We start from the raw sequence: 28,000 nt of genomic DNA, 5'->3' as shown, positions 1-28,000 counted from the left end.
AATTATCAAAACCATGGGGGAGCAAACTCACAATTCCCCCCACTACAAACAACTCTGCCCATTCCGAGATCTCTCTCTCTCTTCCTCCTTCTTCTCTCTCTACCCCTCTCTCTCTCCTCTCCGATTTTATTTTTCCAATTTCCCAATTTTTTTTTTCCCATCAACCCAAAGATTAAAACTTTTTAATTTTGTCTCCCCCAAAACCCAATTTAAACACCACTGCTTAAACACACTCGAAAAAAATAAATAATTTTCCCCCCTTTTTTCTCGCACATTATTATGGCTTTTCATGTAGCTTGCCCAATTACCTGGTGAGTAGTAACCCCCTCTCTCTCTCTAATTTCATCAATTACAGAAAAAATTAGATACAGATATAGATACAAGTTTTGATTTTTATTTCTATTTCTTCTCTCCCCCTCCCATTTCAAGGGTTTCTGAAAACACGCACTCCAGTGTGTTTGTGTGTGGGGGTTTTTTTGAGTTCTGAACGAATCTAATTCACTCAATTGATTTTTTTTGTGGCAGCCGGAAGATATGTTTCTGTGCGTTGGGTTATCCGGGGAGGTTGCGGAGCGAGAAGGGCAAGGAGGACTTTTTGCAGGAGGTTGCTAGGGTTGAGAAGTTTCTGAGTGATCCGTGGTTGATTAAGGCGAGAGAGAATGCCACGATTCAGGTTCAGGTTCCCAAAGTTGCTGTCTCGGCGCCTCCGCCGCCCCAATTTCCGGCGGCAGCGGCTGTGTCGGTCGGGGTTGGAGGAGACGACGCCGCCGCGATTGAAGCGGCATCCGCGCAGGTGAAGAGGGTTGCGCTGCAGAAGCAAGCTGCTGCCGCGTCGATTGTGGCTGAGGATTACGCCAGGAGGTTTGAGTCTGGTGATTTGCTGGTGAGGGATTCCTTTTTTTTTTTTTTTTTTTTTTTTTTGAAATTATAAAATTTTGTTTTATTCATGTTGACAATATTCTTCCCAGATTTTGTTTTGAGGTGCGAAGGTATCAAGGTTGCTAATAAATGAGCTTACTTTGTTTGGTTTCATGGATTAATATGTTTTTTTAGTGTCAAATATGCGGTTTAAATAGAAGAAATAGAGTATAGATGATAAATATTTGCTTTTATCACTGTGTGCACTGTTTGTTTGGACACAAGGTTCTGCTGGTTTGTTAAGTATGCACTTGCCTTTCTTCTTCATCAGTTTTGTTTGTCGGCTTAAATGTGTTACACGTGTTGCATTGGATATCATATACCTTGTGTAGTACAAGGAAACTTTTCATATAGAATTTAGTATTCTTGTCTACAGGCTATAATTTTGGTTGAATTTATGCAGTTATTGCATATGGCAATCTTCACTATTTCTTTATTATGAAATATTTGTTCGTTTGCCAATTTTGTTTTCTGCCGACAATGGGTATGAAGACAATTTTTGGACTCTTGTGGAAATTAAAGTTTGTCGTTGTACAGAAGAAAGACCCTTTTTGTCGGTTATGACTTATTTACTACACTACACTTTTTGTCGCTAGTTGTTAAATTATTCTCCAACATGAACTAGATTAACTATTATGTTCTGAAAAAAAACGAGAATCCCATTTAGTTGTTCAGATTGAGATGAGATGACGCTATACTTCTAATTAATTGCTTAAATTGGAAACAAAGAAAATTCTCATCACGATTCTTACATAAAAGCTTCAGGAAGGGGGATTTCCCTGTCCATGTCACGTCCATACGGAGGAACACATTTTTTTGTGTGTGTGTTCATTATATCTACCTGTGTGTCCTATTTCAGCAGTTTTTTGTATGCTGACTTAATCTAACATTTATTGGAGTTAAAAGTGTTGGACGAACAAATGATGACATTCCCTTGTTACATCATTACATGTACTCTGGCACTGACATTTTCAAAAGACACATGTCTTCTCTTACTAAACAGTGGCTCTCGAGACTCTATTTTCATTGGCATTTCATCTCTTTTGATGATGATATGTAAATACATAAAGAAAATTGGTTTTTCCGTCCACACTGTCAAGGTCCTTACAATATTCTTTTTTAGCAGACTTCCGTAAATGACGGTGCTGGAGAGGAGCAAGGTCAGTCAACTGCCAAAGTACTGTGCCGGTTATGCTTTTCTGGTGAAAATGAAGGAAACGAAAAGGCAAGAAAGATGCTATCTTGCAATAGCTGCGGCAAGAAGTATCACCGAGGCTGTTTGAAATCCTGGTCTCAGAACAGAGGTACTGTCTGTTGCTAGAAAAGAAGTATTGATTGATTAAATGCTTGTGCTTTTCTAATTAAATTTTTTGGTTGCAGATCTTTTTCACTGGAGTTCTTGGACTTGTCCCTCTTGTCGTACATGTGAGGTAAAATTTGGCTTATTCACTTATGGTGAAGTCCTTTAAACAATGCACTTGTAATATCATGATATCTATATCTAACAGTTACCTGTGTCCATATGGGGAACATGTGTCCTTATTAATAAAATTGGGAATAAGGCTGGTTAGAATTGAATTTATTTTATCCGGAATTTATGTATCATTTACAGTTTGATCTTTGATAATGATTCGAAAGAGGTGCTCAAGGATGAAGGCTTACTTGAGGCTAATACTTATAACTAGTTAATTTGTTAAGGACAGATATTTAGAAGGCCTTTTTTTAAGAGAGTTACTTCAACATTTCACTTAATCTTTTCAATATAAGCTGGCGAGTCCAATTAAGGCATTATGGAGGGTGATTTCTTTTCGGGATTTGTTTTGATTTGATAGCTGCTTGGGAAACTTGTCTAACTTCGTATAGTTAATTTGGTTTGTTATGTATTTTCTTTTTTCTTGGCTTCTCTAGGTCTGCAGACGAACAGGAGATCCAAATAAGTTCATGTTCTGTAAAAGGTGCGACGGTGCATACCACTGTTACTGTCAGCAACCTCCACACAAGGTGCGCTCCTGATTTCTTTATCCCCGAAGTTGTATTAATTTATCAATTAGCTTATATATTTCACTTTTGAAACATGTAGAATGTCGGCCATGGGCCTTATCTGTGTCCAAAACATACCAAGTGTCATAGCTGTGATTCGGCTGTCCCTGGAAATGGCCTAAGCGTAAGGTTTGAATCTTCATCCTGATTTGCCTTTTCATTTATAATTTTATCCGGGTCAACCTTTTTTTTTGTTTGGTGTTATAAGTAACTTCATTTGTATGCACTGGCGCTGTATTTATGACTGGTCTAAGGAAACATCTGTTTGTAGCAGGGTTGGTTCTGTTTTCTGAGTTAAATATATTCTTAAACGGTTTGCCATTTTTAAATCTAGTGATGTGATGGACCTGAAGAAATGGTTATGCGTCATCGTTGTTCTATATAATATGTTAATAAGTTTAGGTTTTTGGGTTTGAGTGAGGTAATCGTTGTTGAAAATATGATATTGAAGAACACATGGGAAGACATGACTGCTCGTAAGTTCACATGTGCATGTATATATTTATTTTTGTGTGTGTGTATGTATATGCTTATGTGCTCCACCCACCCGATTTACCTTGCTTGGAGTTTTGTGGCAAGGGACCATTCAATGTGAATGACATTATAAGAATCAATGCATTGGATTTATGCATGAATCATGATCAATATATACTTTAAACTTACGCAGAGAGCTGATTTAGTGTTTCTATACATTGTCTTTTGTAGTTCTCCTACCCAACAAAAAAGGAAATGATAAAACGTTGGGGGTGATAAAAATGTCTCTCTTTGTGATGTAGGTGGTTTCTGGGATATACTTGTTGTGATGCTTGCGGAAGATTGTTTGTGAAGGGAAATTACTGCCCCGTTTGTTTGAAGGTACAATTTATTGCCTTGTCTATTTATTTGATTGTTTTGTGTCCGCGTCAGCACAAATTGATTGCTTAACTATTCTTCTTACAAAATGCAGGTCTATAGAGATTCTGAATCGACTCCTATGGTATGCTGTGATGTCTGTCAACGCTGGGTGCACTGTCCATGTGATGGGATCAGGTTTATTCAGCTCCTTAACTTCTTTTGATCTTCATCTCGTATTCCTTGCTTTCATTTTTCTATTATGTGATTATGAGCTGAAATTTAGTTACACGGCATTGATTCGAGAAATGGTACAACTACGTACTTGAGAAGAAGAAAAAATGATGAATTGTTGAGTGATTCTAAGCTCCGATGGGGCAAATACATTTCAGCTCTAATATGTCTCGTCGTCTGTTCATCTTGCATTTATTGGGATGTCATAAGAAAATATGCTTACGTCTTTCTACTCGATTTTTGAGTTGTCGTTTCTAATTTGTGTTGTAAACAATTTCTCAGTGATGCAAAATACATGCAATTTCAAGTTGACGGAAATCTCCAATACGTTTGTCCAACATGCCGTGGAGAATGCTGCCAGGTGGGTTTTTTTTTCGTGGATTATTTGTTGAACATGTACCATGCAAATGTATCTCGTGTTATCCATTTTTCATATTTATTGTCTCTCTTTCTATTTTCAGGTTAGGAATCTCGAAGAGTCTGTTCAGGAGCTTTGGAAGCGAAGAGACGAAGCTGACAAAGATTTGATAGCAAGCTTGAGGGCAGCTGCTGGTTTGCCAACTCAGGAAGAAATATTCGACATTTCGCCTTTCTCTGACGATGAAGAAAGTGTGCCCGTGCCGAAGAATGAATACGGCCGTTCGTTGAAGTTTTCTCTTAAAGGATTCGGCGATAAATCACCTAAGAAGAGCAAAGAGCATGGAAAAAAATCTTCAAAGAAGAAGCACAACAAGAAAAAGGGGAACCGAAGTTTTGGTGGCGACTTCAAGAATGAAGAGATGCAAATTTCTGGCGAACCCACCGCCTTTTCTCCTGTGGCTGGAAGTTTGACAGAAGGTACAAGTGCAGTGAAGCACAAAAACGTAGATGAGGTTTTGACGACTAATGTGACGAAAGGATCTAGAACTATCAAGATTAAGAGTAATAAATCTAATGGGTTAGCTAACAAGGACGAAACTGGAACTAATAGTGGCGCGCCCAAGGCAGCACCAAAGCTCGTTATACATTTGGGTGGGAGAAGTAGAAATACGATTAGTCCTCCAATACCTGACGCTGCTCCGAGTGTTAAAATGGGGAAAAACTTCACTTCATCAAAAGGTATGCATTTTTCGCTTTTGTTTATAAAATAAAATATAGGGTAAATTACGAGAAACCCGCTGATCTAAGGTCAAATTACGAAAAAAATTCCCTCATGTATTCGTAATTACAAGAAACCCCCTAAAGTTTGTTGCCGTCTTACACAGCCCCTCTCACGGTGGAATATCCCTAAACAAATACCGATTTTACCCTCAGGGGGTAATTGTAATAATATATTTCTGTTAACTCTAGTCAACTGTTAGTCAGAGGGTTTTTTTTGGTAATTTAGGCCTTAGTTGAGGGAGGTTTTCATAATTACCCTAAAAATCTAAGTATGGTGCTTTTAGTTTTTTTATTGTGTGGTACTAAGTATGAGTGATCATTTTCTGGATATTGTAACCAAATTTGGGGATGAGATGAATACGAGAAATATGTTCTCTCTCCCGCTCTCTTATCTTGTGTTCGCTCTCTCGTGTGTTGCAGGACAAGAAATAGACGAAACGAAACAAGTGAAAGATTCGAAATTACGAGAAAAAGATGGCCGCTTTATAAAGCTCAAGAATCCCAATTCAGGACCATCTAACATTAACTCAAAAATGACAGTAGGAGAATCCGCCGAAGAGTACAAACCCGTTTCTCCAAAGATCACATCTTCTGTACTAGGAAAAAGAGTTAACGAAGACAGTGCATACACAAGGAGTGGGAAAAGACACACCTCAGTGAAGCAAGCTGAGGATGAGTCCGTTTTTGGTGATTTAGTTGAAGAAAATAGTACAGTACCTACAATTTCACAGTCTTCGATTAAAGATCGAAAGCCTAACTTGAAGTTCAAAATTCCCAAGACTTGTAATGAAGGAAACCAAAACGTCTCCAGTAGTTTGAATACAGTAAATCAAAGTTCACTGCCACTTGCTGGGAAAGATGAGCTAATCTACACAAGGGGTCAAAGGTCAAAACGAAAGAGACCAATCGGAGACCAAAATGAAGACAACGCAATCAAGGACTTTACGGATGCCAATTGGATACTGCAGAAGTTGGGAAAAGATGCTGCTGGGAAAAGAGTCGAAGTTCATCAGCCATCCGACAACACCTGGTGAGAATTTTGAACGTTTAATTCGATTTTTTTTGTTCGAACTTGAAAATTGAAATTCGGTGTATATTTTGTTTTATTTATTTTTGCAGGCATAGAGGAACGGTGATAGAAATCTCTGAGGGTACATCGGCTGTTTCGATCGCACTCGATGATGGAAATGCAAAGAGTTTTGAACTTGGGAAGCAAGGAATCCGTTTCGTCTCTCAGAAGCAAAAGCATTGATTTTTACTTTTCGGGTTTTTTTTTTCCTCAATAGAAGCTCATTTCTTGAAAGCATGTAGTCGAAGAAGCTTCTAGAAGGTATCTGCGTAAGTCTGAAAATGTCGGGAAGTGATGGAGCTGCCGGCTTCGATTTCGTACAATTTTATTTTAATTAAACTCGGTTAAGATTAGATATTTGGTTATTGCTGTGATTATGGCCATAATTTTCATACTCTTTGTACTCTGTTTTATGTAAATGCATAGAATTAATTATCCATGTAAAGCAACAAATGATATTCCATTGGGAGCTTTAATTACCCTTTTATCTCATGCATGTTTTTTACATTTCATTTCTATTCCTATAAACTTTTTTTTCACCCCTCTATTTAATTGACAAAAAAAAAATCTCTTAATTTTTATTTCACATTTTTTCCAAATTATTTTTTGGTAAATTACGGCCACCCTCAAGGTTTGGTTAAATTATGAAAAATCATCTCATGTTTGAGTAATTATTACCATATCCCTCAACTATGAATGTTAAATTACTTATGATGTTAAATTCAACCAACTCTTATAGATTTCGTGGAATGTTCTCTAGTTTGTACTTGTTTTATTCAAAAAATACCGTTTCTGATGCACCACAATCTGATATTTACAAGCCAAAAGACGCATATTATGATCATCTTGTTTCAAAAATGTAGAGCTCGAATGGGTAAAACGGGTATAAATTGGAGAATGTTAGACATAATCCAGAAAATTCCACCAAATTTGACGCTGCAAGGATGAACGCGTAAAAAAGATTCATAATTGAATGGTGATTATAACTATCCAAACACGAGGTTTTTTTTTTTTTTTTTTGTAATTTGACATTTCCTCAGTGGTGGTCGTAATTTACCCTTATTTAAATTACATGAGTCAAATTTGAAAAAGTTGAACACATTTTGATTTGGAGGAAGAATAGGAGGAGTTTAATAATCAAGCCAAATATATAGCCCCTATTTAAAAAAAAACTTACAATAAAGAAAATGATATTTCTCGATTCGTAACAGGATTTGAATTTTTAAATAATAATAGATAAATAATCATACTGGCGGAGGCGGCAAGTCTAGTAGGAGCCAGAATCCGACACAGTCGTCGGAATCCAACTCATCTTGAATCGCAAGAAAATGCAGTCCTCCACACCCCTTTTTAGCTGCCTCCCAAGCTTCGGCTTCTTCTGTAGTCACCGATGATTTCTTGTACGTCGCGTATATATATCGAGTCGAAATCCCCACCGACAGTACTATAGATGCTCGTGCGGTTTCAGCTTCGATCGAACATACTTCTATCCCGTTCATCCATGCTGCAAATTATACAAACAATAGGATTGTCACTGGATATTCTTGAATTGGCATATACGAATACGTATTGATGTTTCTTTTAACTATCGAAAAATGTGAAAAGTAATTGAATTCGTTTCGATAGAGTAACGTACCTGCTAGTGGTTTCGCTCGAGACGAAGCAACCGCGAGTCCAGGAATTAAAGTCTCTTCACCGACTTCAATCCCCAAGAGATCCAAATCTAAACTTGCACCAAACGCAAACCTCGTCTCTAATGAAGTTACCTCTTTTCTAACAGCTGAATAGACACGACAAACACTCAATGTTAAATAATAGTTGGGCGAAAATCAAAATCAAGACACAATTAGCTTACGATAATAGTCCGTGGCAGAAAAAGTTTCACCAACTCAAAAGGAGAACTATACATTGTACCTCGAGTTTAAAAAAGTCGATTAAGTGGTTATTCAGTAGAACCTCGATAAATTAATAACCTCGCCTAAATAATAGTTTCTTCTGGTCCCGACTCGGTAAAAACCTACTAAATTATCAGTTCGATAATTTAATATTCCCCTAAATTAATAGAATTTTGCTAGTCCCGACTGTATTAATTTATAGAGGTTTAACTGTACTATTTAAAGAAACATAAGTTTCTTGATTCTTGATTGTTGAATCTTTATACAAGTTTGTGTACCTGAAAAGGGTAATTGCACAAAAGCCCATTTTTCTCCGTAAAGATTCTCCGGAAGTTCCATGGGGAAGGGATTATCGAGCGAAACAAGTGGCTTTGATCCCTTTTGAAAACCGGGATGCTTTGTGTACACAGTTTCATAACGCTCTTCGAGCCACAAAACCAGAGACAAACACTGAAATCAAAACACATATCACCACTTATAAATTCGCCCCGTTTCGTTATAGACAAATTGGAGGGCAAAAACACCAAAACGGAGGAAAAATCGGGCAAACAAAATTCACGGGTCTCACCCGTTTACTCGGAATAGGTTTTACACCGAGCTCATTACATGCTCTTGTAATAATTGTCTGCATTTGTGACCTATCATAACAAATCCATCATCACACACAAAAACACACACACACAGTCGACTTTTTCGCAAAATCAAGAATGCACTAATAATAAATGAAAAGCCGAAACAAACGGTTATTATACCTAAAGAATCGAATTTTCTCGGGCAACGGGACACCTAATTCATCACAAATGGTGACAATAGCATCCTTAAGAGTGACACTATTGATAACATTGTTCGGAAAATACTTCGTATACTGAAGCGAAAGCGAATCGTCGCAGACGACAAGCTCCCAAACCTTCTTCCCCCTAATATCAAGAATTGGCCTAGAACAAAAATCCACCTCCCACTCAGTAATACTCTCCGGGTCGGTTTCCGGGTCGAGGTAACTCAGTTCCGATGTCGGATCGCCGATTTCTTCGTCTTCATCAATTACAGATTTTGCAGTTTCAGGCTGTAATGGGGTGGAAGATAAGCTTTCGGACACCGAAAAACAAGGTGGGAATTGGGGGTTTCTCCTTGAATTTCTCGGATTAATTAGGGTTTTGGGGAAATTGGGGAATGGGATTTTGGTGGGGGAGGTGAAATTGGTGATGGGGTGTTTGATTCTCGATGGGTTGAAGCTTAAACTCGCCATTGATGGCGGTTTCTTTTAGTTGTGAAGAGCAGAGGTGATAAGATAAAGTAACCATTTTTTTTTGAAGAGCTGTTAAATTAGTTATCTTATCCACCACATGATTTTTTATTTTTATTTTATTGATTTAATAATGTAATTTTGGGAAAAATAAATAATTTTATGAAAGCAAAACTAAGATTTTTTATTGTTTTACTTTATTAGAAAATAAAAATAGTATATTATATTTATTATTATTATTATTATTATTATTATTATTATTATTATTATTATTATTATTATTATTATTATTATTATTATTATTATTATTATTATTATTATTATTATTATTATTATTATTATTATTATTATTATTATTATTATTATTATTATTATTATAATGATTGTTTGTTTTCAGGTGGATCACAAATTAAAATTGGGCTAAATACAATTTGCACCCTTAAAGTATAGGGGTGGTAACACTTACCCCCTTAAAGTTACAAATGTAACACTTACCCCTCTCATTAATAAATTTAAAGCTAAGGTAAAACTTTGACATTGAATGATGTGACATTTTTGCTTCCCAAATTGTCCTTCTAGCAATTATATAAATAATGAATATGTAATAATAAAAAATTCGGCAACTTTGCAAAAATTAATTTTATTATTTCAATATTGTAAATTTAGGAATGAAAAATGGAATTTTAGTTTCATTTTTGTATTACCTTGTGTTCATTTGTAGTTAATAAAAAATTAACAATTATTCAAATTTTAATTATGATTTTATAGTTTATATAGTTATTTTATGCGTATATGACTCTAATGTAATCATCCCATTTTTTTACTTTGAGAATTACAAAATGTATTCAAAATTTAATAAGAAATTATAATTTAAATGTCTAAATATTTAAATATTTTTTTATTGAAATTTATATTTAAGTAACTAAAATAAATTTCCAAATCAATAATTATTATAAAAAAATTGGATGTTTAAGTCTTGAAAATAATTTTTTTTCTTTCAAATGTTTAACGTATTTTACATATTTTTTAATAATTGAGATTTTTATTCATATTAGGGTCTATAGTAATTAAAATGTGGAGTTAAACATAAATCAAATTTTTTTTTAATAATTATTATATTTTATAAAATTTAGTTTTTGAAATATTATTGAAAATATATTATTATATATGCATCAATATAATAGCTAGAAGGACAATTTGGGAAGAAAAAATGACACATCATTCAAAGTCAAAGTTTTATCATTAAATTCATTAATGAGGAGGGTAAGTGTTACATTTGTAACTTTAAGGGGGTAAGTGTTACCAACCCTATACTTTAAGGGTGCAAACTGTATTTAGCCCATTAAAATTTAGTAACTATTTATTTATTTAAACATATTTCTTGTTTAATTAATTATTACGTCATTTAATATTAAAAAAAAAAAGATTTAAAAAGGAAAATTCCGTTGCCGGGACTTGAACCCGGGTCTCTCGGGTGAGAGCCGAGTATCCTGACCAACTAGACTACAACGGATTTGATGATAGTAATATTTTTATATTCTAATTATAAAGAACTATTATCTCCTAGAAAGGTTATGAAGTTTTTAAACCTTTGATTAACAAGTTCATTTGATTAATCAAAATTATTAGCTTCTTTTATGCATACGATTACAATTTATTTCAGAAACATCTTACACAATCTATAAGTTGCAACGTATTCGAGATCCAGTGTATTTTACGAAGTGTAGTATCTACGAATCCATAATTATAACCAATCTAATTAAGATTTCGATTATCATTTATCAATATATTCCCAAACTAAGAGATATAACATGACAGAATAAGAATATATAATAAAAAGAAATAAAAAAGTAATGTAGAAAATAAAAGGATGAATAAAAAAGAAAGGTTAAATTACGGTCGGGACCCTTCATGTATGGGTAATTACAATTACCTCCCTCAACTACGAACTTATATGTCCACCTTTAATTCAACATAATCTTCTAAATTTCGTGAAATGTTCGTTAATTTGTCCTCGTTTTGTGTCGAAATTCAGTTTTCGATGCATCATAATCTGATATTTACAAGTTAAGAGACACATCTTATGATCATATTGTTTCGAAATGTGAAGCTCGAATGAGGTAAAACGTGTACAAATTAAAGAATATTCTACACAATCTAAAATATTCCATTAAATTTGACACTGCAAGAATGGACGTGCAAAAAAAATTCATTGTTGATATGCAGTCGTAATTACTCAAACATAAGAGGTTTTTTCGTAATTTAACCTTACATCAGGGGCCAGACCGTAATATACCAAAAAGAAAAAAAAAACTCCAAAATAGATATTAAATTGGCCATCGGCGTAGGTAATAAGCGTCGATCAAAGCATTTGAACTGCGCTACTTCCATTGTAAACCCAGCCACTCAAGAAAAAAAAAATGCGAGAACCAGAGATGCAATCGACGCAAGGTTTGATTCCGTGGAGCTCCGAAACGAATTGGGTCGTCGCTCACGGGTCTCTCGAAGCTTCCGTCGCCGTCGAGTCGTCCGATTACCCGATCCCTGAACCCGACCCGGAAACCCCGGCTCCGAAATCGCCTATCGTTCTGAAGCCCCCTATGCCAGATTCAGGCCCCTGTGAAATTAAGAGTAAATATTTCTACTTTGATTGCGTAGATTTCTGTCTGATTTTGTTTCTGAAGATTTAGCATATTGTAATTTGTATTGGCGGTGCTCTTTCTTTGTTTGCGTTGTTTGATTTAAACTGTAATTTAGGGTTTTGCTAGGGTTTCTTCGTTACGAGGGTTTGATCGCGTTACTTAGTGTTTTATGAATGTTGCGGTTTTAGTTGAATTGGTATATGGTGAAATATTTCAGATGTTTCGGCTAATTCTATTGATTCTGCTGCCGAAATTTGATTGCTGCATTATTTTAGAGAGAAGTTGGATCCTCAATTTTTTGAATTATCTTTTTCTTCTCCCTATTTCGAATACGAAAATATTTTAGTTCACGGATTTGGAGGCTTATAATCTGCGTAAGCTTTACGGGATTAGGGCCGGTTTTTCCGTTTGATTTGTGTTCGTGTTTCATCACAATAAGTTCAAATGAGTAGGGAGAATTAAGGAAGCCGATCGATAATGAGGTAATACAGTAAATGTTTTTAACCTACCGAATAATCTGGAGGAGTGAAACAAAGAGATTTTCAAATTCATTTTTCTGGTTAAAGATTCTTGAGCATTTCAAATTCTTAGTTTTCTTACTTTTCGTATTCTATAATTAATAGTAGGAAGAAATAAGATTCGTGTTATTTGTGTTAAAACTGAAACACTAATGACTTTACAAATAAATAATAGTAGTACTAATACGATTCGTGTTATTTGTATTAAACCATTTAGTGGAGGTACGAAGTAGAGACGAGTGGAAGTGATATTCGAGACTTCTGACATGTGAAATACCTGTGATTCCATTCTTTTGATATAATGATGGTTGCATGTTTTTCGTCTATATTTGTTTTCCATGTACTTGGCAAAAATATATATCGTTTCAAACATCTTTAGATAGTGCCAGAAATTATAAACCACAGTTCTTCATGAATTTTGAGCGCACGCCTTCTGAATTATTGAAATGTAAAGTTTGTCGTGGCATCTTCTGATGACTAATAATATCCATTGTTGCAGTTTCTTTTCAGCAGAAGTATGATATCAGCCAGATTTATGTTCGCAGCACTGCTCGTTTGTATGAAGTCTATTACGCGCAATCTCCTAATAGCAAGAATGAGTATCTCTGTACTGTTCGGTGTGGTGTCGCTGAAAGAGACGAAACTTTACTCCAAACAAATTGGATCGAAGAAGTTGCAGAAAAGCATGGCGAGCGTGCAGTGGGGGAACTAACTGAAGAAGCTGTTATCGACGAGCCAAGTCCTGCCACCAGTGAAGATGGTTGGGTTAAGATTAAATCCCCGGAGGTTGAACAAGATACTCTGCCAGAACAGATTTATAACAGCGGCATGAAACATGTACAGGTATAGAGTGTTCCCGACTTCCCATCCATATTCTTTTATAACCTCTGCATTCTGATCCTGGGTAGAAAAAAAAAGGTCGAACCTTTTATAAGAAGAGATGGGTTTCACTACTTAATGATATATCACATTAGCGATGCGGTTACTCACGCATGAGATAGATCGTCTTATATTTCTCATCCCGTGTGGAATTTTAATTTATATCGATCAGTTAGTGCTTGATATCCAGTAGTTTACGTCTTGGTTGTTTCATGTTGTTATTATGTGAAAGCCTGGTAGTTTCTTTGTTGGAGAAATCAAGAAATCAAGAAATTGTCAGTTTCAATTCTAATTCAGGAAACCAGTTTACGTGTAACACGAAACTTATCTGCAGGATCTCTATGAGGCTACGGCACAAATAAGTGATGCTGATCCGTGCTCTTTGCTTACAATTCGATTTCTGTCACTTCAAGACAAAGGGCAAGTATACGTTGACGAAGTGTATGTATTTGTGGACCCTGCGGAGTCATCTGATTCTGGAAACGAGTCAATCCTGGCAGCGAGCTCGACTCAGAGTTCTCTAATGGCCATGTTTGTCCCCACGCTTCTGCAATTAGCAAGATCAGGTGGCACCACCCGAGTTCAAGATAAACACGCTTCTAATGAAGTGCTTAATGGTGATAATAGCAAGGAAACGGGGTCGAAGAAAATTGATGAGCCTGAAGTTCGACCGGAAACGAACCAAGTTCCTCAGAAAAATGTGAATCCGACAGAACTTGCGCAACACACTTTGGCAGAGAAATGTGTCGAGCCAGTAAAATCAAATGATTTGCCACTCGGAAATCTTGAAACATCTATGGAACAGCTTATTTCTCGAGTGAGCAGAATGGAATATTTTTTTGTGAGGTTCGAAGAGAAAATGCTGAAGCCCATAGAAAGAATAGATGCAAGGCTTCAAAAAGTTGAGGATCAACTCGAAAAACTTGCCAAGAATTCTCAGTGTTTCGGTTCGCCACATTGCACAAGATTCACGGCTCCTCAATTCTCGTGCAGTGAATCGAACTCGAGCTCATTCCACAACGAGCAGAGTGATAATCCACCTTGTGGGGCATCAGAACCTGAAAAGAAGGATATTACTTCGAGTAATAGTACGCCTGAATTTTCCGATGATGCAAATCTTCACCCTGGACTTGTTGTTAGCGCACCTGAGTTTTCTTGTGGGGAAGAAGAAGATGAAGTAGAATGCGATGATTTGAAACCAATGAACGAACCAAAGAAGACTTTGTCAATTAACGATGCTTTAGCAGCAGCACTTACTGGACTTCTATCGTCTGCTATAACTAATCCTTCTGAACCTAATCAAATAACTTCAAATAGTGGAGCACGTGAGCTAAACCAATATCCCGAACATTCCGATTCTTGTCAAACCGAAGTTCAAGAATTAGCTGCTGCAGAAAATGACGATAAAGACCTTCCCCGATATGCCCAGGTTCTTACTGTTAAGGCTCCTGATTTTACGACGGACGAAAATAGCGATTTTACTACAGAGGAAAGCGAAAGTCTATTTACTTCTGCAGACTCGTCTCATTTTGAAAAAAACGAGAGTACATGTGGCACAAATTTTGCTATCGGAGACTTGAATGAAAGTTTTGAAGTAAATACAATAGAGGGTTATTTTGGAGGGGATAATGTGGACACAAGTAATGACGAAACAAATCCAGAGAAAATAATAGAGGATGAGGAAATTGCTTCGGGACATGTTTTAGCACATCGAGACGATGCAACTGAAGTTCTTCTAGAAGGTTCTCTCTCGGATTCTTGTGGCGGTTCTTCTTCTGTCGTGGACTTTGAGTTTCCTATTCTGGAAGTGAAATTCACTTCTGACGTGTGTACCGAGGGTAAGTGCCCCCTTGAAGCACTGTTAGATGGAGTAGCAGAATCGAAAACTGATGATGGCAGTACCGAGGAAACGAAAGCTTTTAATACTGATGGTAATGAAAAGACGGATCTTTTGGTAGATGTGGAAGTTTCGTCTGCTAATGAAGGCTCGTCGGATTTGGACGGTGGATCGCAGAATCTGTCTACTCAAAGCAGCCAAGAAATGAATGTGAGTCTTATATAATAATGTTTTTGAGGAATATTATGTTAGGATGTATATTGTAGATGAAGGCAGAACCACTATTGCAAATAATGTTTTACTATTGCACCCTTGAAATATACCATTTTGGCACTTTGCACCCTCGGAAATAATTTGTGGCGCTTTTGCACTCTCGGAACATCTTGTAGTCGTTCAAATTGCACCATTGTTTATTTTTCGTCATGAATCTCCATTGTTTTGAACGATTAAACATATTTTGAGGGTGCAAAGTGCCAAAAATTATTTTGGGGGTGCAAAGTGTCAAAATGGTACATTTCAAGGTTAAGCCGAGCAAATATTTGCATTTATCTTTCTGCCCTTGATGTCTTTTGCTTTTAAAAAAAAAAAATCTGAATTGGTCCTAACATATTGGATGAATACTATTACAAAAATAAAATATTACATAATTACCATTCCTCAAAAGCAAAAGATTTACAGTACTGCCACTAACAATTCCTTTCACCAATGACTAAAACAGTTACAAGTTGGAAGCAAATATCTACAAATGCTCCTCTTACTTTGTCTCTTTTTTTATCTATTTTTTTTTTATTATTAATTAAATACTAATCAAACCCCTATTTATAAATTAAAACAAAAAAAATGGTAATAATTAAATTACCAATTAAATTGCAATATTTTATATTGTCAGCGGATCGAGCAAATTGGAATTGAATTAGGGTTCGCAGTCTGCATCGAAAGAACATTAGTGCAGAAAGATTCAACCTTTTCACCTTTAGTGTGTGCAGTCAACAAAACATTTTCCACAGCAATATTTCTGCATGGAACTGAGTCACTGCACTTCAAATTTATAGCCATTTTTGAAGCACTTGTCCCTCTTATATTCCTGTATATTACATTCTCTACTTGCACTGCTGATTTCTGCAAATAAAAAAAAAATTAATTAATTGATTGTCGTAAAAAAAATATAATTAGTGACGGTGGCGAAATATACGTGTAAAATACTCTAAAGGGTTTTGTAATGTCGGACGAGAGTTACGATATTTTTAGGTGAAATTAGAGGACGTAATCTCGAGGTTCCGATTAATTTTGTTGCAAAAATAAATTAAAAAAAAAATCCATATAAGATTATATATAACAAAATAATAATAATACCTCTGTTTGGCATTTTTTATTTTTGTCACAGTAGGATTGATTAATGATAATTGGATTTGAAACATTAGTCATTTGTATATCTTCAAACACAATGTTTCTTGCAATTCCACTACCTCCCTGCAAAAAAATAAAATATATTAATTTTAATATATATAATTGTGAAAACAAGTATAAAAAAAATAAAAAATAAGGACTCATGTTTAGTGGTAATATTATGTGCTTATATTAAAAGGTTAACGGGGTCACGTGCACAAAATTCAAACTACAAGGGGGCGAAGTGCTATTTACCGATAATATTACCTGCCAAGTTTTGATTCTTAGTCCATTAGTAGTTCCTGTCAGCTTTGCCCCTTTGACAAATATATCTGTCACATAATTTTCTGTTTTATCTTCTCCTAAACTCCCAATGCTGCAATTTCAATTTTTTCAAACATTATTATCTACATATTAATCACACCATCATATAATTTTAAGTTACGAAAAAAAAAAAATCCTCTTGTTTGAGTAATTACAATCACACCCTTCAACTATGAATCTTCTTACACTATCACCCTTATGGTGTCAAATTCAATAGAATCTTCTAGGTTCCGTGGAATGTTCTCTAGTTTGTACTCGTTTTGTGCAAGAATGCAGTTTCCAATGCACCACAATCTGATATTTACAAGCCAAGAGACACATCTTATGATCATCTTGTTACAAAATGTGGAGCTCGAATGGGGTAAATCAGGTACAAACTGGAGAATATTCCACTAAATTTGACACACAATGGTGGACGTGTAAGAGGATTCATAGTTGAAGGGGTGGTTGTAATTATCCAAACATAAGAGGCTTTTCCGTAATTTAACCTTACCTCAGGGGTTGGCCGTAATTTACCCTAGATATATAGTGTGTGTGTGTGTGTGTGTGTGTGTTATATACCTGATTCCATGGCCTGGACCACACACTATGTTCCTGACTTCAACATTTCTTGATCCATTTACAATGGAAATACAGTCATCACCTAAATCAAACCAAAAAATAATAATAATAATTAGTACTGAAAATAATATTATCCATGTTATATTATTGTAACTAATCAAAATTTGGCTAATAATTAATTAATTACCTGTTCTTATTTGAGAATCAAGAATATTGATATTGGATGTTCTTGTGACATGAATTCCATCTGTGTTAGGGCTATCTTCCGGCGCCACTACTAAAAGTTCCGAAGCCTCGACACCGTTACAATCCTGAAAATTTACGTGCATTTGCTGTGCATTCATCAGCTTTAGATTCCTCATCCTCAAATTCGTGCAATTTTTATACGTTAGCGCCTGTTACGTTCGTGCCCAAAAAAAAAAGAAAAAATTAAGCAGAGAGAGATTGAGAGAGACAAAGAGAGATTGAAAGAGAGAAGAGATATTGAAGAGAGATTGAGAGAGATATTGAGAGAGATTGAGAGAGAAAAAAAAATTAAGCAGAGAGAGAGAGAGAGAGAGAGAGAGAGAGAGAGAGAGAGAGCATACAGTTGGTGCACTTTGGCTCTGGCAGGGCTACAAGAGAGAGACAAAAAGAGAAACGAAGAAATGTCAGCGTAGTGTCGTTGCAAATGTAACGATAACTTACACTACGTCGAAAAACGAAGTACGACGCAGTTAGCAAATTTTGTTGATATATATCACCTTAGTTTTCTTGATCCTGCAAGAATTCTTCCACCAAACTTCACCATTACCATCAATAGTTCCACCACCGTAAACATCGATATTTCTTACATCTTCGAATTTTATCCAAAGTCTTCTCGGTAGGTCATACATTTGTGGAAATGACTTTATTGTCCCTTGTATCTGAAAAATTAAAATCAATAACAAAAAATAAATATTTATATTTTTATTTTTTCGAATATTACTGTAAAAAGAAAAAAATAATAATAATAATAATGAATTTACCTCGATCGAAATAGCAGAGTGGCATGGACCCGTAAAGTTGATATGTTTAACATAGTAAGTCTTGTCTTTCGGTACCGTAATTTTGGTAGATTCCGAAGAATTACAAGCTTTCTCCCACGCTTTCTTGAATGCCTGCATAACATGTAATAATTATCGAAAAAATATACTTTAGAAATAAATCGAATAATTTACTTACTGATTGAAAATATTTTTTTTAAATGGTAATCAACTACACCTCAACTACAACCTATCCGTAAATGCAAGAAAACAATATATAAACGAAATTATTCGATGATCAACAGAAACTTAGCTTATAAATATATAACATGTCAAGAAAATTATATAATAAATATGTTAATAGAATATATTATATACCTGAAAATTATCGGATTTTCCATCGGCTTTGGCGCCAAAATCTTCGATATTCAAAACTTGTACTTGCTTAGCCTCGTTCGTTTTTTTCGCATGGCGACTTTTGGAAGAATGTTTCGCCTTTGAATGCGCCTTTCTGCCGAAACAGGACGAAGAAGAACATAACAAGATTAATACGAAAAGTGTCGCGAAATAAATTGTTGGCCTCATTTTTTTAATTATTTTTTATTTTCTTCTTTCTGCAATTAGCTGTTGAAAATGGATAGAAGGTTTATGTATTTTGTATATAATCAGCAAGTATATATATAGAGCTGTGTATCTATAGTGGCAGACATGGAAATACTATTTTTTTTAAATGAATTTACTTTCTCTCTCTAGGAAATTCAAAAGATTGACAAACTTCTTTCTTCAGGCAAACCTCAACTAAGATAAATTATGATTTTTTTTATTTTTCTTTTACACACATTTACCTAACTTTTATAACAGCATTATCTGTGTGAGAAGTTGGAAATATTTTCATATTTTGGTTTATTGCATTCAACACCCCTGTGTTTACTTTAATTGTTACAAAACTGCCCCGATTATTCAATTGTTTTAGCAAACTACCCCACTAAAAACTCGTTATTTAGGGAGTCGTTCGCTAAAGAAATGAATCCTTTAGATTTTTTGCTAATATATTAATGACACGAGGAGTTTTTTAACACCGGCATATAGATTATAGTTTTCGGCTTTTCGCTCACGTAAATAAATATTTTTCATGTATATAAATTTGTTGCGTAGTTTAAAACTAGAGTTCAAAAAATATATATATATTTTTACATATATATATATATATATATATATATATATATATATATATATATATATATATATATATATATATATATATATATATATATATATATATAAATACTTCTAGAATTTCGCCAGTATGAGTCGATTCAAGTCGAATGCATAGTCGCTTTTTTTTTTTTTATCAAGTTTGAAAGTTGTGTTTGAACTTAATTTGATAAGCAACCAAGTGAAGCTCGACGAGCTTTATTTGAACTCGAAGTCGAACCAAATTTTATTGTTTTACTGAACGGAATTATATGTTCAAGGCCGGTTCGTTATATTAAAAATTCGAGCTCAAACTAATTTATAACCAAAAAAATTAAATCGAGTAGTTTGGTTTAATTCAAGTAGAAACTAAAAGAATGTATCTATTTGACTTCATTAAATTACCAAATGTGGTTGAATTCTAATATCGCCTAGGTTGACCTTTTCTTGGTCAATAATGTTTTTTTATCACATGTCAAGAAAGTATACAATTAACTGAAATTGGGCACACATACACTATTTGTGCATATTTGAAATGGTAAATTACAATCACCTCCATATTAAAAAGGGTAATTACAGCCAACTCCCTGAAGTAAAGTTTATTGACCATAATATCCCTCATTTTTTTGGAAATTATATCCATCCCATCTTAGTTTGTAAATTTTTTACATCAACCCTCTAGAAAAAATGATGTTAATGTAAGAAATCTACAAATTACATGAGGGCGGGTGTAATTATGAAAAATGAGGGGTTTTCCGTAAATACACGGTTTATTCTATGCTACACCGTGTGAAAAACACTGAGTATATCTTTATCATTCATACACACACAAACACACACACAAACAAACACAAATTAGTATGTGTAGATCAACTGTAAAAATTCACCCGACGTAATCTTCATCGGATGTAGTATAGAAATAACCGTAAAATGGTGTCAAGTGTCAACTAAGATGGGTTGGTTGAATAACCGAGTTACGAAAATTAGCAATAAATTAGGTATTTTGCAATCTGACCATTTTTTTCAAGAAAATAAAATAATGTTGTAATTGGTGAGTGTTTGTGGTAAGTGAGTGGAATATGTGTTTACTTTTTGGCAAGATTGTAGTAAATGAGACTTAAGAAAGGCTTATAATTGGGTGAGTTTCAATTATTTTAGAAAAAAATGAAAAGTTTGGCTTAATGAGCTTTGACCTCTAATGAGAGTCAAAATTAATCAACATAATGAATTATTTAACTATGCATACCAAATAGGGTAAATTACAACCGAGGTAAGGTCTATTTAAGAAAAGACCCCATCATTTTTCATAATTATATATTCACCCTCTGCAATTTGTAAATTTCTTATATTAACACCCTTTTGTAGAGGAGTGGATGTAAGAAATTTACAAACTACAAGGAGCTAAATGTAGTTTAATAAAATGAGGAATTTTTTCGTCAATAGACTTTACCCTCACGAAGGTGGATGTAATTTTTTACCATACCAAATAATAAGAAAAAACACACGTCAATTCAATAAGAAATTTATTCAATTTCAACCGAAAAACAGACATTGATACTTCAGTTTTGGTTGCATAAGCTTTTAAAATTAGTTTCCATAATCGTAAATCGGACAAGTCCAATGTTTTCTTTTTTGAAAACCAAACATCTTATTAGGCCACATTGGCCAGGATTTGAGGAAGACGAACCCTCATTACAAATACTGCTAAACGACTTTAGCTATCGTATGAGCAAGATGGTTGTCCGATCGTTTAACAAATTGAAAATTAACCCTATCAAAAGAAGATGCAATAATTAAACACTCTTCTATAAAAGCACCGAACGAAGACGAAGCAAAATCTCTCTTAATAAGCGCGTCAATAACTATGAGATTATCCCCTTCAATCTTTTAGTGCTGCATCGCTTTTCAGTTATTTATTTATTTTATTTTCAAATTTCTGGAATTATTTTGGAAATTAAAATCTGATCGAAAATCGGAATCTCATATAACCAATTCCAATCCAAAATAAATTTGAAAATCGAATTTCGGAATGAAAATTATCGTTTCATAATCGGATCGAAAATTGGAAATTTACTTTCCAAATTTCCACCCCCTAAATCCTAATGCCAATTCAGACTAATCAATAATCATACCAATAGGAAAAAAATAGCAGATTTGTCAGTTGCAATTCTGATAAGTTACAAATCAACAAAAATTATAAAAAAAAAAATAAAAAAAAAAATAAAAATAAAATAAAATAAAATAAAAATCCAACCTTGGTGTTGAGGGGAAGAAAAGATGAATAAATTGAAATTAGGTTAACAATTAATAAAAATTAATGAAAGGTCCCTCAGAAAAGCCTAATTTCCACTTAGCGCAATAGCAATAAAAAAAGATGGTTACTCGACCTGCTTTGAAACAGGGAGCCCTCAATTTCTGCACACTTTCAGATTACTAAATGTTTCATCACTGGGACTTCTTTTTTTTTAAATTCGCAAAACAAAATGCATTTCATTAATTCACAAACAAATTATTTCGAAAATATATATTTTGAATTTTACTAAAAAAAAAAAAAAAGAAAAAAAGAAAACGAAGGCAGATATCCAGAGAGAGAGAGAGAGAGACGATGGCAGCGGGTGAAGTACGGCGAAGGCTGCTTTATTAGGGTTTTGTTTTGTGTTTGTGGGGTTCAGTAGGCTAATATTTAATTTTAAGCCCTCCAATTTTTTATTAATACAATTTTGACCCACCACATTTATTTTTTTTGCATTTTGTAGGTGTGGCAATTTTGAACCACCGTACTTTTTTAGCTAAGTTTATAAAATGTTAAAAATGAGCTTATAAGATGTTTTATAGCTTATAAGATCTTTTGAAGTGGTTGGTAAATTTTTGAAAAAAAATCTTATTTTTTTTTTAAAATAAACTGTTGGAGATCAAATTAGATCTTTTTAAAAAAATACTTCTACCTCACCTTTTTATTTAAGATCTTATAATAAGTAAAAACATGAAATAAGCTCATTATCCAAACACTCCAAAAATTAATCCTAAAAATAAGATGTAACAACTTATCAACTCTTGAAACATCTTATCAGACCTAAAAATTTATCAATTGTTTAAAATAAGCTTAGCCAAACACCCTCTTAATACTATATTGACTAATTAATAATTTAATTAATAAGATGTTCGGTTGTTTATATTATATCTTTGACTAAATTTATTATATTCTGGTTATATATGATTTGTCTATGAAAAAAATTATTTAACAAAATTAAAATGTAAAATCTGATTGATATAATAGTTTTCTCTTTGTTTAGTCATTCTCTACTAAATTAATTTCACGTGAAGATAGCTACCAATTTAATGAAATATTAATATTTAACTGCGGACTTTAACTTTAGTAACAGATTTGAATAAATATGAATCATGTCAATTCGTTACCCCTGATTATTTATACCATAAGATATGATAGTGGTAACCGAACGAGCTCTAAATGATAAGATAATTTCAAAAGTTTTAAGAGTAAGTGTTATATTAATTAATTCAAAAATAAATAACAATAAACTAGATTAAAAGAATTTAGATTTGATGAGAGAATTTAAAAAGGAAAATTACAAACAACTCCCTATTAAGTTAATATATTACATCCACCACAATAACTTGCTAATTCAAAGTTTTAAACCAAAGCCAAAGCCAAACAATTGTAGAAAATTTATTGTTACAACTTATACAAACCAAAGCCAAGAATGAATTGCCTGACAAGAAATAAGACATGCCAGAGGAAGAAAGAACTTACCCCGATTTTATGTACGAAGGAAAAAAAACGAGCCGGCACAACTAATCGACCTCCATTTAAAAGAGGCGGTAGTGATGGCTCGTCATCCACCACAAGAAAAAAACCGGGTAAGAGCTTTCTTCGTTAACCTGAAGAAGGCCCTTGTGGAGGGGCCTCGTTCCAGTTGTTGTAATAAATTGCCACGTCAGCTTGCTGACGAGATGATGAGCTGTTCCCGTTGGTGGTTGAACTACTCGAATCACCGGAATTGGAATTGTTTGCATTTTCATCGAGTTTTTTTGTGTTGAGGAAACGGCCTCCGGTGCCTCTTGCCCTTTTCATTGCATGTTTGTGCCGAGATTCGTGAAGATAAGGCTGCATTTTTTAGTGCAAAAGATAAAGGTAAGGATAGGGGTGAAAATTGGACGGATCAGATCGGAATTAGCACTTTAAGAAAAATTGCGATTTTTTTTTTCGAAAGTGGAAAACTAGTTACAGTTCTGTTAACAAAAAACTGGAAATAATGAAAAAACTTGTCCTAAAATCGGGAATTTTGGATCGGAATCAGCGGGATTCGGAATTTCCATTTTTTCAGTCATCTGTAGTACAAAATGGATAATAATATTGATGTTATATGTGTAAATTTCGAAAAGAAAAAAGTTCAGAATTTTCGTGAAGATAAGGCTGCATTTATCGATGTTGGAAGAAACATAAGCATTTTTTAGTGCAAAATAGAAAGGTAAGAATATGGGTGGAAATTGCACGGATCGGATCGGAATTAATACTGTTGAAAAAAACCCAGTTTCTTTTTTCTTTCAAGTGGAAAACTAATTCAGATTATGTTCCAAAAAAAATAGGAAAAATCGGAAATCGGGATTTTGGATACTGGAATGAAAAAACTTGTTCCAATAGCGAATTCGAAATTCCATTCTTTTAATCAGGTGTCATACAAAATGGATAATAATATTGATATTACGAGTGTAATATTCAATAAAACAGTCCAAAATTTGGAAAATTAAAATGGGATCGGAGATCAGAATCTACTATGTATTCCACTTCCGTTCCAAAAGCACTTTTGGAATCCAGAATGAAAAATAATGTTCCAAAATCGGGAATTTTCAAAATATCGGCGGAATTCGGAAATCACGTTCCAATTTCCAACCCTAGGTTAAGGACAATGCAAGCAACAAACGAGGGTAACCGCTCTATTACCTTTTTGTTCTTGACCAATTTCTTTTCCAATTCCTCCCTTGCTCGTATCTCTCGTCGCCTCAAAATCCCGCGGTACTGTTTTGCATTCACGTAGACAGGTTCTTCTTCCATTTCAAGAGGCAAAGGCATCCTTGCTCCCGGAAGATACCCGAGCAAATGAGGATGCACCTATCACCAAACCAAGTACGATTCTCACGAAATAATAAATAAATAAATAAAATCCATTGTATGCGAGAAGATCGTATTAATACATACATAAAAACACGCATGTTGTTAACGCTGCTATTTGTTCTTACCGGTGCCCCGTAAGTCAACATTCCCCCGTATTGTGGGCCCGTCGGATATGGATACGATGTCAGCATCTGCGAAAAAAACAGACAAGTAAATAGAAATCTAATATTATAACATATATCATATAGGTACACTTATAAGAATCCGAAGAAAGGAAAAAAAAAAAAAAAAAAAAACGTGTCTTACGATTGAATGGCCGACAAGTTCCATTTGTGAATTCGCGTCGAGGAGCTGTTGCTCTTTCCCATTATTGCTTTCGTTTACCCCTAAGGATAGAAAACGTTATATGTAGATTATATAGATTGAAGAGTATAACAAATTGGCAATCGACAGATAATTGAAAAACGAGTACAATAAATTGTAAATCACACGACAAAAACTACCAGATGGAAGACCTGCACTGGTTTCTGTATCTTTCGAGATCACTTCATTGGTCAATCCATTTGCAGGATTAATCGAAGCATCTTCTTGGTGCCACCAAGGTTGATTATACGGCTGTCGATCTTTACTTTCGACGAGTGTCGGCATTGTTGTTTTTTTACAGTACTCTCCCAATCAGTTAACGGGATTATCATAATCTGTACCAGAGCAGTCAAAATGTAAGAGAAGTTACAAAGTCGAGAAAATAGGATAAATTACGGCCACCCCCTGAGGTAAGGTCAAATTACGAAAACACCCCTCCCTCATGTTAAGATAATTACAACCGCCCCTCAACTGTGAATCTTCTTACACGTACACCCTTGCGGTGTCAAATTCACTGAAATCTTCTAAATTATGTGGAATATTCTCCGATTTGTACCCATTTTACCCCTTTCGAGCTCCACATTTTGAAACAAAATAATCATAAGATGTGTTTCTTGGCTTGTAAATATCAGATTGTGGTGCATCAGAAACTGCATTTTTTTGCATAAAACGATTACAAACTAGAGAACATTCGACGGAAATTAGAAGATTCTGTTGAATTTGATACCATAAGTATGGACGAATAAGAAGATGCATAGTTGAGGAGGGTGGTTGTAATTACCGAATATGAGGGTTTTTTTCATAATTTGACCTTACCTCAGGGGTGGCCGTAATTAATTTACCCAAACTAAGAAATAACTAAGAAGTGAGTATCAAGATTATGCCCTATAGAATTATCCCCAAATATATTCTATCATCCCCAAATAGTACAGTAAATAACAAAGTAAATACCTAATTAATTACATACACTACAAATTACAATAGAAATCAAATTAAGCGCAGAATAAAAAAATCGCAGAAACCCTAATTGGAGAACAGAGATACCCAAATAAAAAAAAATCCGAAGAAGAAATTACCTTTAGTTCTTCGCCATGAAGGGAAGAGCCAAAGCTATTCACAACTCACACACCTCATTTTTGTCTGATGAAGCAAACACCTGCAAATAATCTATATCTATAATCTATACTTACAGAATACGAAATGTAGTGAGAGGAAAAAGAAATCATTTTTTTTTAACGTTTTAAATATTATTTTAATTTTCACGCCAACGTGGCTCTCCTTGTCAGCTTGTTGTCTCTGTTTCTGGAGGGAAGAAAAATCAACGCTTTGATTAGTTAATTGCCCATGGACACATGTGAATGGTCGAAAATGCCCTCCAAATATATGTATATCTCTCACTTCCCCTTTTTTTTTTTTTTTTCTTTTGGTGTTAAATCAACTGTTTTATCTAATTTTTAAGGGTTAATATGCTAGAGGTCCCTAATTGGAAACATAATTAGATATGGAATACAAGCCTAATATTTTTTTCTTAACTAAATCCTTTTTACCAAAATAAATATGACCTACATCCTTTACCTTTTTTTTATCCCAAATTTACCCTCAACTTAATTAATCCATAAATCCATAAATTCTACACGTTTTCTCCGAGATCTATTTTTCTTATTTTCTTCCCTCTTCTCTCTCGTTCTTCCCCTCTCCTGTTCTCCCTCTCTCGCTCGTTCTCCACCTCTCGGTCGTTCTCCGTCTCTCACGTTCTCCTTTTCTCTTCTTTCTCTCCATCTCTCACGTTCTCCCTCTCTCGTCTCTCTTTAATTTCTGTCAATCTCCCTCTCCATCACTTCTCACGCGATGGCTATGGCGCAACTATGGCGGTGGCGTTGGAGGCGACGTTAAGGGGAGGGTTATGGAGACAAGAGGCGACGACGGCTATAGAGGGGGTGCGTATATAGAGGCGGTGCGTATTCAGTGGGGGTTGTTATGGCGGCGGCCATGGAGGTTGCGGGTACGGTGGAGATAGTTATGGAGGCGGTTACAGGTGGTGGTGGTGGTCGCAATTATGAAGGGGGCTGGTGGTGGCGGCTATGTTGACGGTTTTGTAAATCTAGATTTTTATTTTTAGCGGCTATGATTATGGTGGTTGTAGATCTAGGGTTTTATTTTTGGATGACTATGGATTTTTGTGGGTGTCTATGGTTGTCTACATGGTTTGTTGGCGGCTAGGGTTCAAAGATGGAGTTAGGATTTTCGTGGTGGAGCGGATCTAGGGTTTGGTGGGGGAAATTCAAGTTTTTTCGATTCAGATGTCTACAGATGTCTATGAGTGTCTATGGGTGTCTATGGTGTCTGACGGCTAGGGTTTCTGAAATGAGTTAGGGTTTCAAGATGTCTATGGTCTACTACGGATTACTACGGTTTCTACAGATTTCTGTAGATGTCTACGGCAATTTTTTTTTTAAATCATAATTTTCAATTTATCTAGAAAAATAGGGGAATAAAAATAGATTTTATATACTGAAAAAATGCGAAAAATGAAAAAAAAAAAAGAAAAAAAAAACCATAATTTTTAATTTTATGTAGAAAAGGGGAAAAATAGATTTTTATATAATGAAAAAATATGAAAAAAAATGTGTTCCACGAAAATTAAAAAAACGGTAGATGCAAAATAAAAAAATGTTAAATAATACCACAATTCATCATAATATATTTATAATTTACTGTAATTTTGAATTTGTAAATAGATGGGCATTTTTGGAATAAATTTAATAAAGGATGTGAAACAAATTTTAAT

General features: G+C 34.5%; 5 protein-coding genes and 1 non-coding gene across 8 annotated transcripts; 2 read left to right on the top strand and 4 right to left on the bottom strand.

Annotated features, from left to right (window-relative positions):
- Positions 1–15: 15 nt before the first annotated feature.
- Positions 16–6,724, top strand: LOC105967304 (PHD finger family protein). Its single transcript, XM_088812941.1, has 12 exons — positions 16–311; positions 526–883; positions 2,045–2,222; positions 2,299–2,348; positions 2,827–2,919; positions 2,999–3,087; positions 3,735–3,813; positions 3,905–3,987; positions 4,306–4,384; positions 4,485–5,121; positions 5,584–6,193; positions 6,283–6,724. Exons 1-12 carry the CDS (start codon positions 280–282, stop codon positions 6,413–6,415), a joined length of 2,421 nt encoding a protein of 806 aa, XP_088669067.1. The 5' UTR covers positions 16–279; the 3' UTR covers positions 6,416–6,724.
- Positions 6,725–7,314: 590 nt separating this feature from the next.
- Positions 7,315–9,451, bottom strand: ATAB2 (RNA binding protein). Its single transcript, XM_012991908.2, has 5 exons — positions 8,880–9,451; positions 8,696–8,765; positions 8,406–8,577; positions 7,869–8,012; positions 7,315–7,736 (listed from the first exon to the last, which is right to left on the bottom strand). The coding sequence occupies exons 1-5, from the start codon at positions 9,371–9,373 to the stop codon at positions 7,477–7,479; spliced, it is 1,140 nt and encodes a 379-aa protein (XP_012847362.2). The 5' UTR covers positions 9,374–9,451; the 3' UTR covers positions 7,315–7,476.
- A 1,359-nt stretch (positions 9,452–10,810) lies between these two features.
- On the bottom strand, positions 10,811–10,883 carry TRNAE-CUC (transfer RNA glutamic acid (anticodon CUC)). Its single transcript has one exon. It is a non-coding gene; the product is annotated as a tRNA-Glu (tRNA).
- An 809-nt stretch (positions 10,884–11,692) lies between these two features.
- On the top strand, positions 11,693–15,800 carry LOC105967309 (40S ribosomal protein S27). Of its 2 annotated transcripts, XR_016029541.1 has the most exons (4): positions 11,693–12,001; positions 13,030–13,373; positions 13,744–15,541; positions 15,746–15,800. XR_016029541.1 is itself a non-coding variant. In XM_012991910.2 (3 exons), the coding sequence occupies exons 1-3, from the start codon at positions 11,791–11,793 to the stop codon at positions 15,469–15,471; spliced, it is 2,283 nt and encodes a 760-aa protein (XP_012847364.2). In that variant the 5' UTR covers positions 11,693–11,790; the 3' UTR covers positions 15,472–15,596. The 2 variants fall into 2 exon arrangements, 1 of the variants encoding a protein (XP_012847364.2); XM_012991910.2 differs by lacking the exon at positions 15,746–15,800 and having other exon boundaries at positions 13,744–15,596.
- LOC105967298 (polygalacturonase QRT2) lies at positions 14,945–19,258 on the bottom strand. Its single transcript, XM_012991899.2, has 9 exons — positions 18,900–19,258; positions 18,525–18,656; positions 18,261–18,422; positions 18,105–18,131; positions 17,705–17,912; positions 17,518–17,599; positions 16,900–17,008; positions 16,600–16,716; positions 14,945–16,365 (listed from the first exon to the last, which is right to left on the bottom strand). Exons 1-9 carry the CDS (start codon positions 19,104–19,106, stop codon positions 16,132–16,134), a joined length of 1,278 nt encoding a protein of 425 aa, XP_012847353.2. The 5' UTR covers positions 19,107–19,258; the 3' UTR covers positions 14,945–16,131.
- Positions 19,259–23,241: 3,983 nt separating this feature from the next.
- On the bottom strand, positions 23,242–26,449 carry LOC105967312 (nuclear transcription factor Y subunit A-4). Of its 2 annotated transcripts, none has more exons than XM_012991912.2 (6): positions 26,289–26,449; positions 25,353–25,547; positions 25,156–25,235; positions 24,975–25,040; positions 24,679–24,846; positions 23,242–23,841 (listed from the first exon to the last, which is right to left on the bottom strand). In XM_012991912.2, exons 2-6 carry the CDS (start codon positions 25,495–25,497, stop codon positions 23,611–23,613), a joined length of 690 nt encoding a protein of 229 aa, XP_012847366.2. In that variant the 5' UTR covers positions 25,498–25,547; positions 26,289–26,449; the 3' UTR covers positions 23,242–23,610. The 2 variants fall into 2 exon arrangements, with proteins under 2 accessions (XP_012847366.2, XP_088670052.1); XM_088813926.1 differs by having other exon boundaries at positions 25,365–25,547.
- Positions 26,450–28,000: the final 1,551 nt, after the last annotated feature.

Source organism: Erythranthe guttata, chromosome 14, assembly GCF_056151865.1.
Source record: "Erythranthe guttata isolate IM_541 chromosome 14, IM_541, whole genome shotgun sequence".
Lineage (NCBI taxonomy): Eukaryota > Viridiplantae > Streptophyta > Magnoliopsida > Lamiales > Phrymaceae > Erythranthe > Erythranthe guttata.
The sequence above is the reverse complement of the archived record's forward strand: the minus strand, read 5'-3'. Positions and strand labels throughout refer to the sequence as shown.

Coding starts and splice junctions, on each gene's coding strand:
- ATAB2 (XM_012991908.2), bottom strand. CDS start 9,373: ATGGCGAGTTTAAGCTTCAACCCATCGAGAATCAAACACCCCATCACC. Junction 8,013..8,405: donor TGTGCAATTACCCTTTTCAG/GTACACAAACTT, acceptor GTGTCTATTCAG/CTGTTAGAAAAGAGGTAACT. Junction 7,737..7,868: donor TCGAGCGAAACCACTAGCAG/GTACGTTACTCT, acceptor TATAATTTGCAG/CATGGATGAACGGGATAGAA.
- LOC105967309 (XM_012991910.2), top strand. CDS start 11,791: ATGCGAGAACCAGAGATGCAATCGACGCAAGGTTTGATTCCGTGGAGC. Junction 12,002..13,029: donor AGGCCCCTGTGAAATTAAGA/GTAAATATTTCT, acceptor CCATTGTTGCAG/TTTCTTTTCAGCAGAAGTAT. Junction 13,374..13,743: donor GCGGCATGAAACATGTACAG/GTATAGAGTGTT, acceptor ACTTATCTGCAG/GATCTCTATGAGGCTACGGC.
- LOC105967304 (XM_088812941.1), top strand. CDS start 280: ATGGCTTTTCATGTAGCTTGCCCAATTACCTG. Junction 2,223..2,298: donor ATCCTGGTCTCAGAACAGAG/GTACTGTCTGTT, acceptor TTTTGGTTGCAG/ATCTTTTTCACTGGAGTTCT. Junction 2,349..2,826: donor CCTCTTGTCGTACATGTGAG/GTAAAATTTGGC, acceptor TGGCTTCTCTAG/GTCTGCAGACGAACAGGAGA.
- LOC105967298 (XM_012991899.2), bottom strand. CDS start 19,106: ATGAGGCCAACAATTTATTTCGCGACACTTTTCGTATTAATCTTGTTA. Junction 18,657..18,899: donor GAAAATCCGATAATTTTCAG/GTATATAATATA, acceptor CATGTTATGCAG/GCATTCAAGAAAGCGTGGGA. Junction 16,366..16,599: donor ATAAAAAATGCCAAACAGAG/GTATTATTATTA, acceptor TTTTATTTGCAG/AAATCAGCAGTGCAAGTAGA.
- LOC105967312 (XM_012991912.2), bottom strand. CDS start 25,497: ATGCCGACACTCGTCGAAAGTAAAGATCGACAGCCGTATAATCAACCT. Junction 25,236..25,352: donor CAGTGCAGGTCTTCCATCTG/GTAGTTTTTGTC, acceptor TTCTATCCTTAG/GGGTAAACGAAAGCAATAAT. Junction 23,842..24,678: donor AATTGGTCAAGAACAAAAAG/GTAATAGAGCGG, acceptor TAAAAAATGCAG/CCTTATCTTCACGAATCTCG.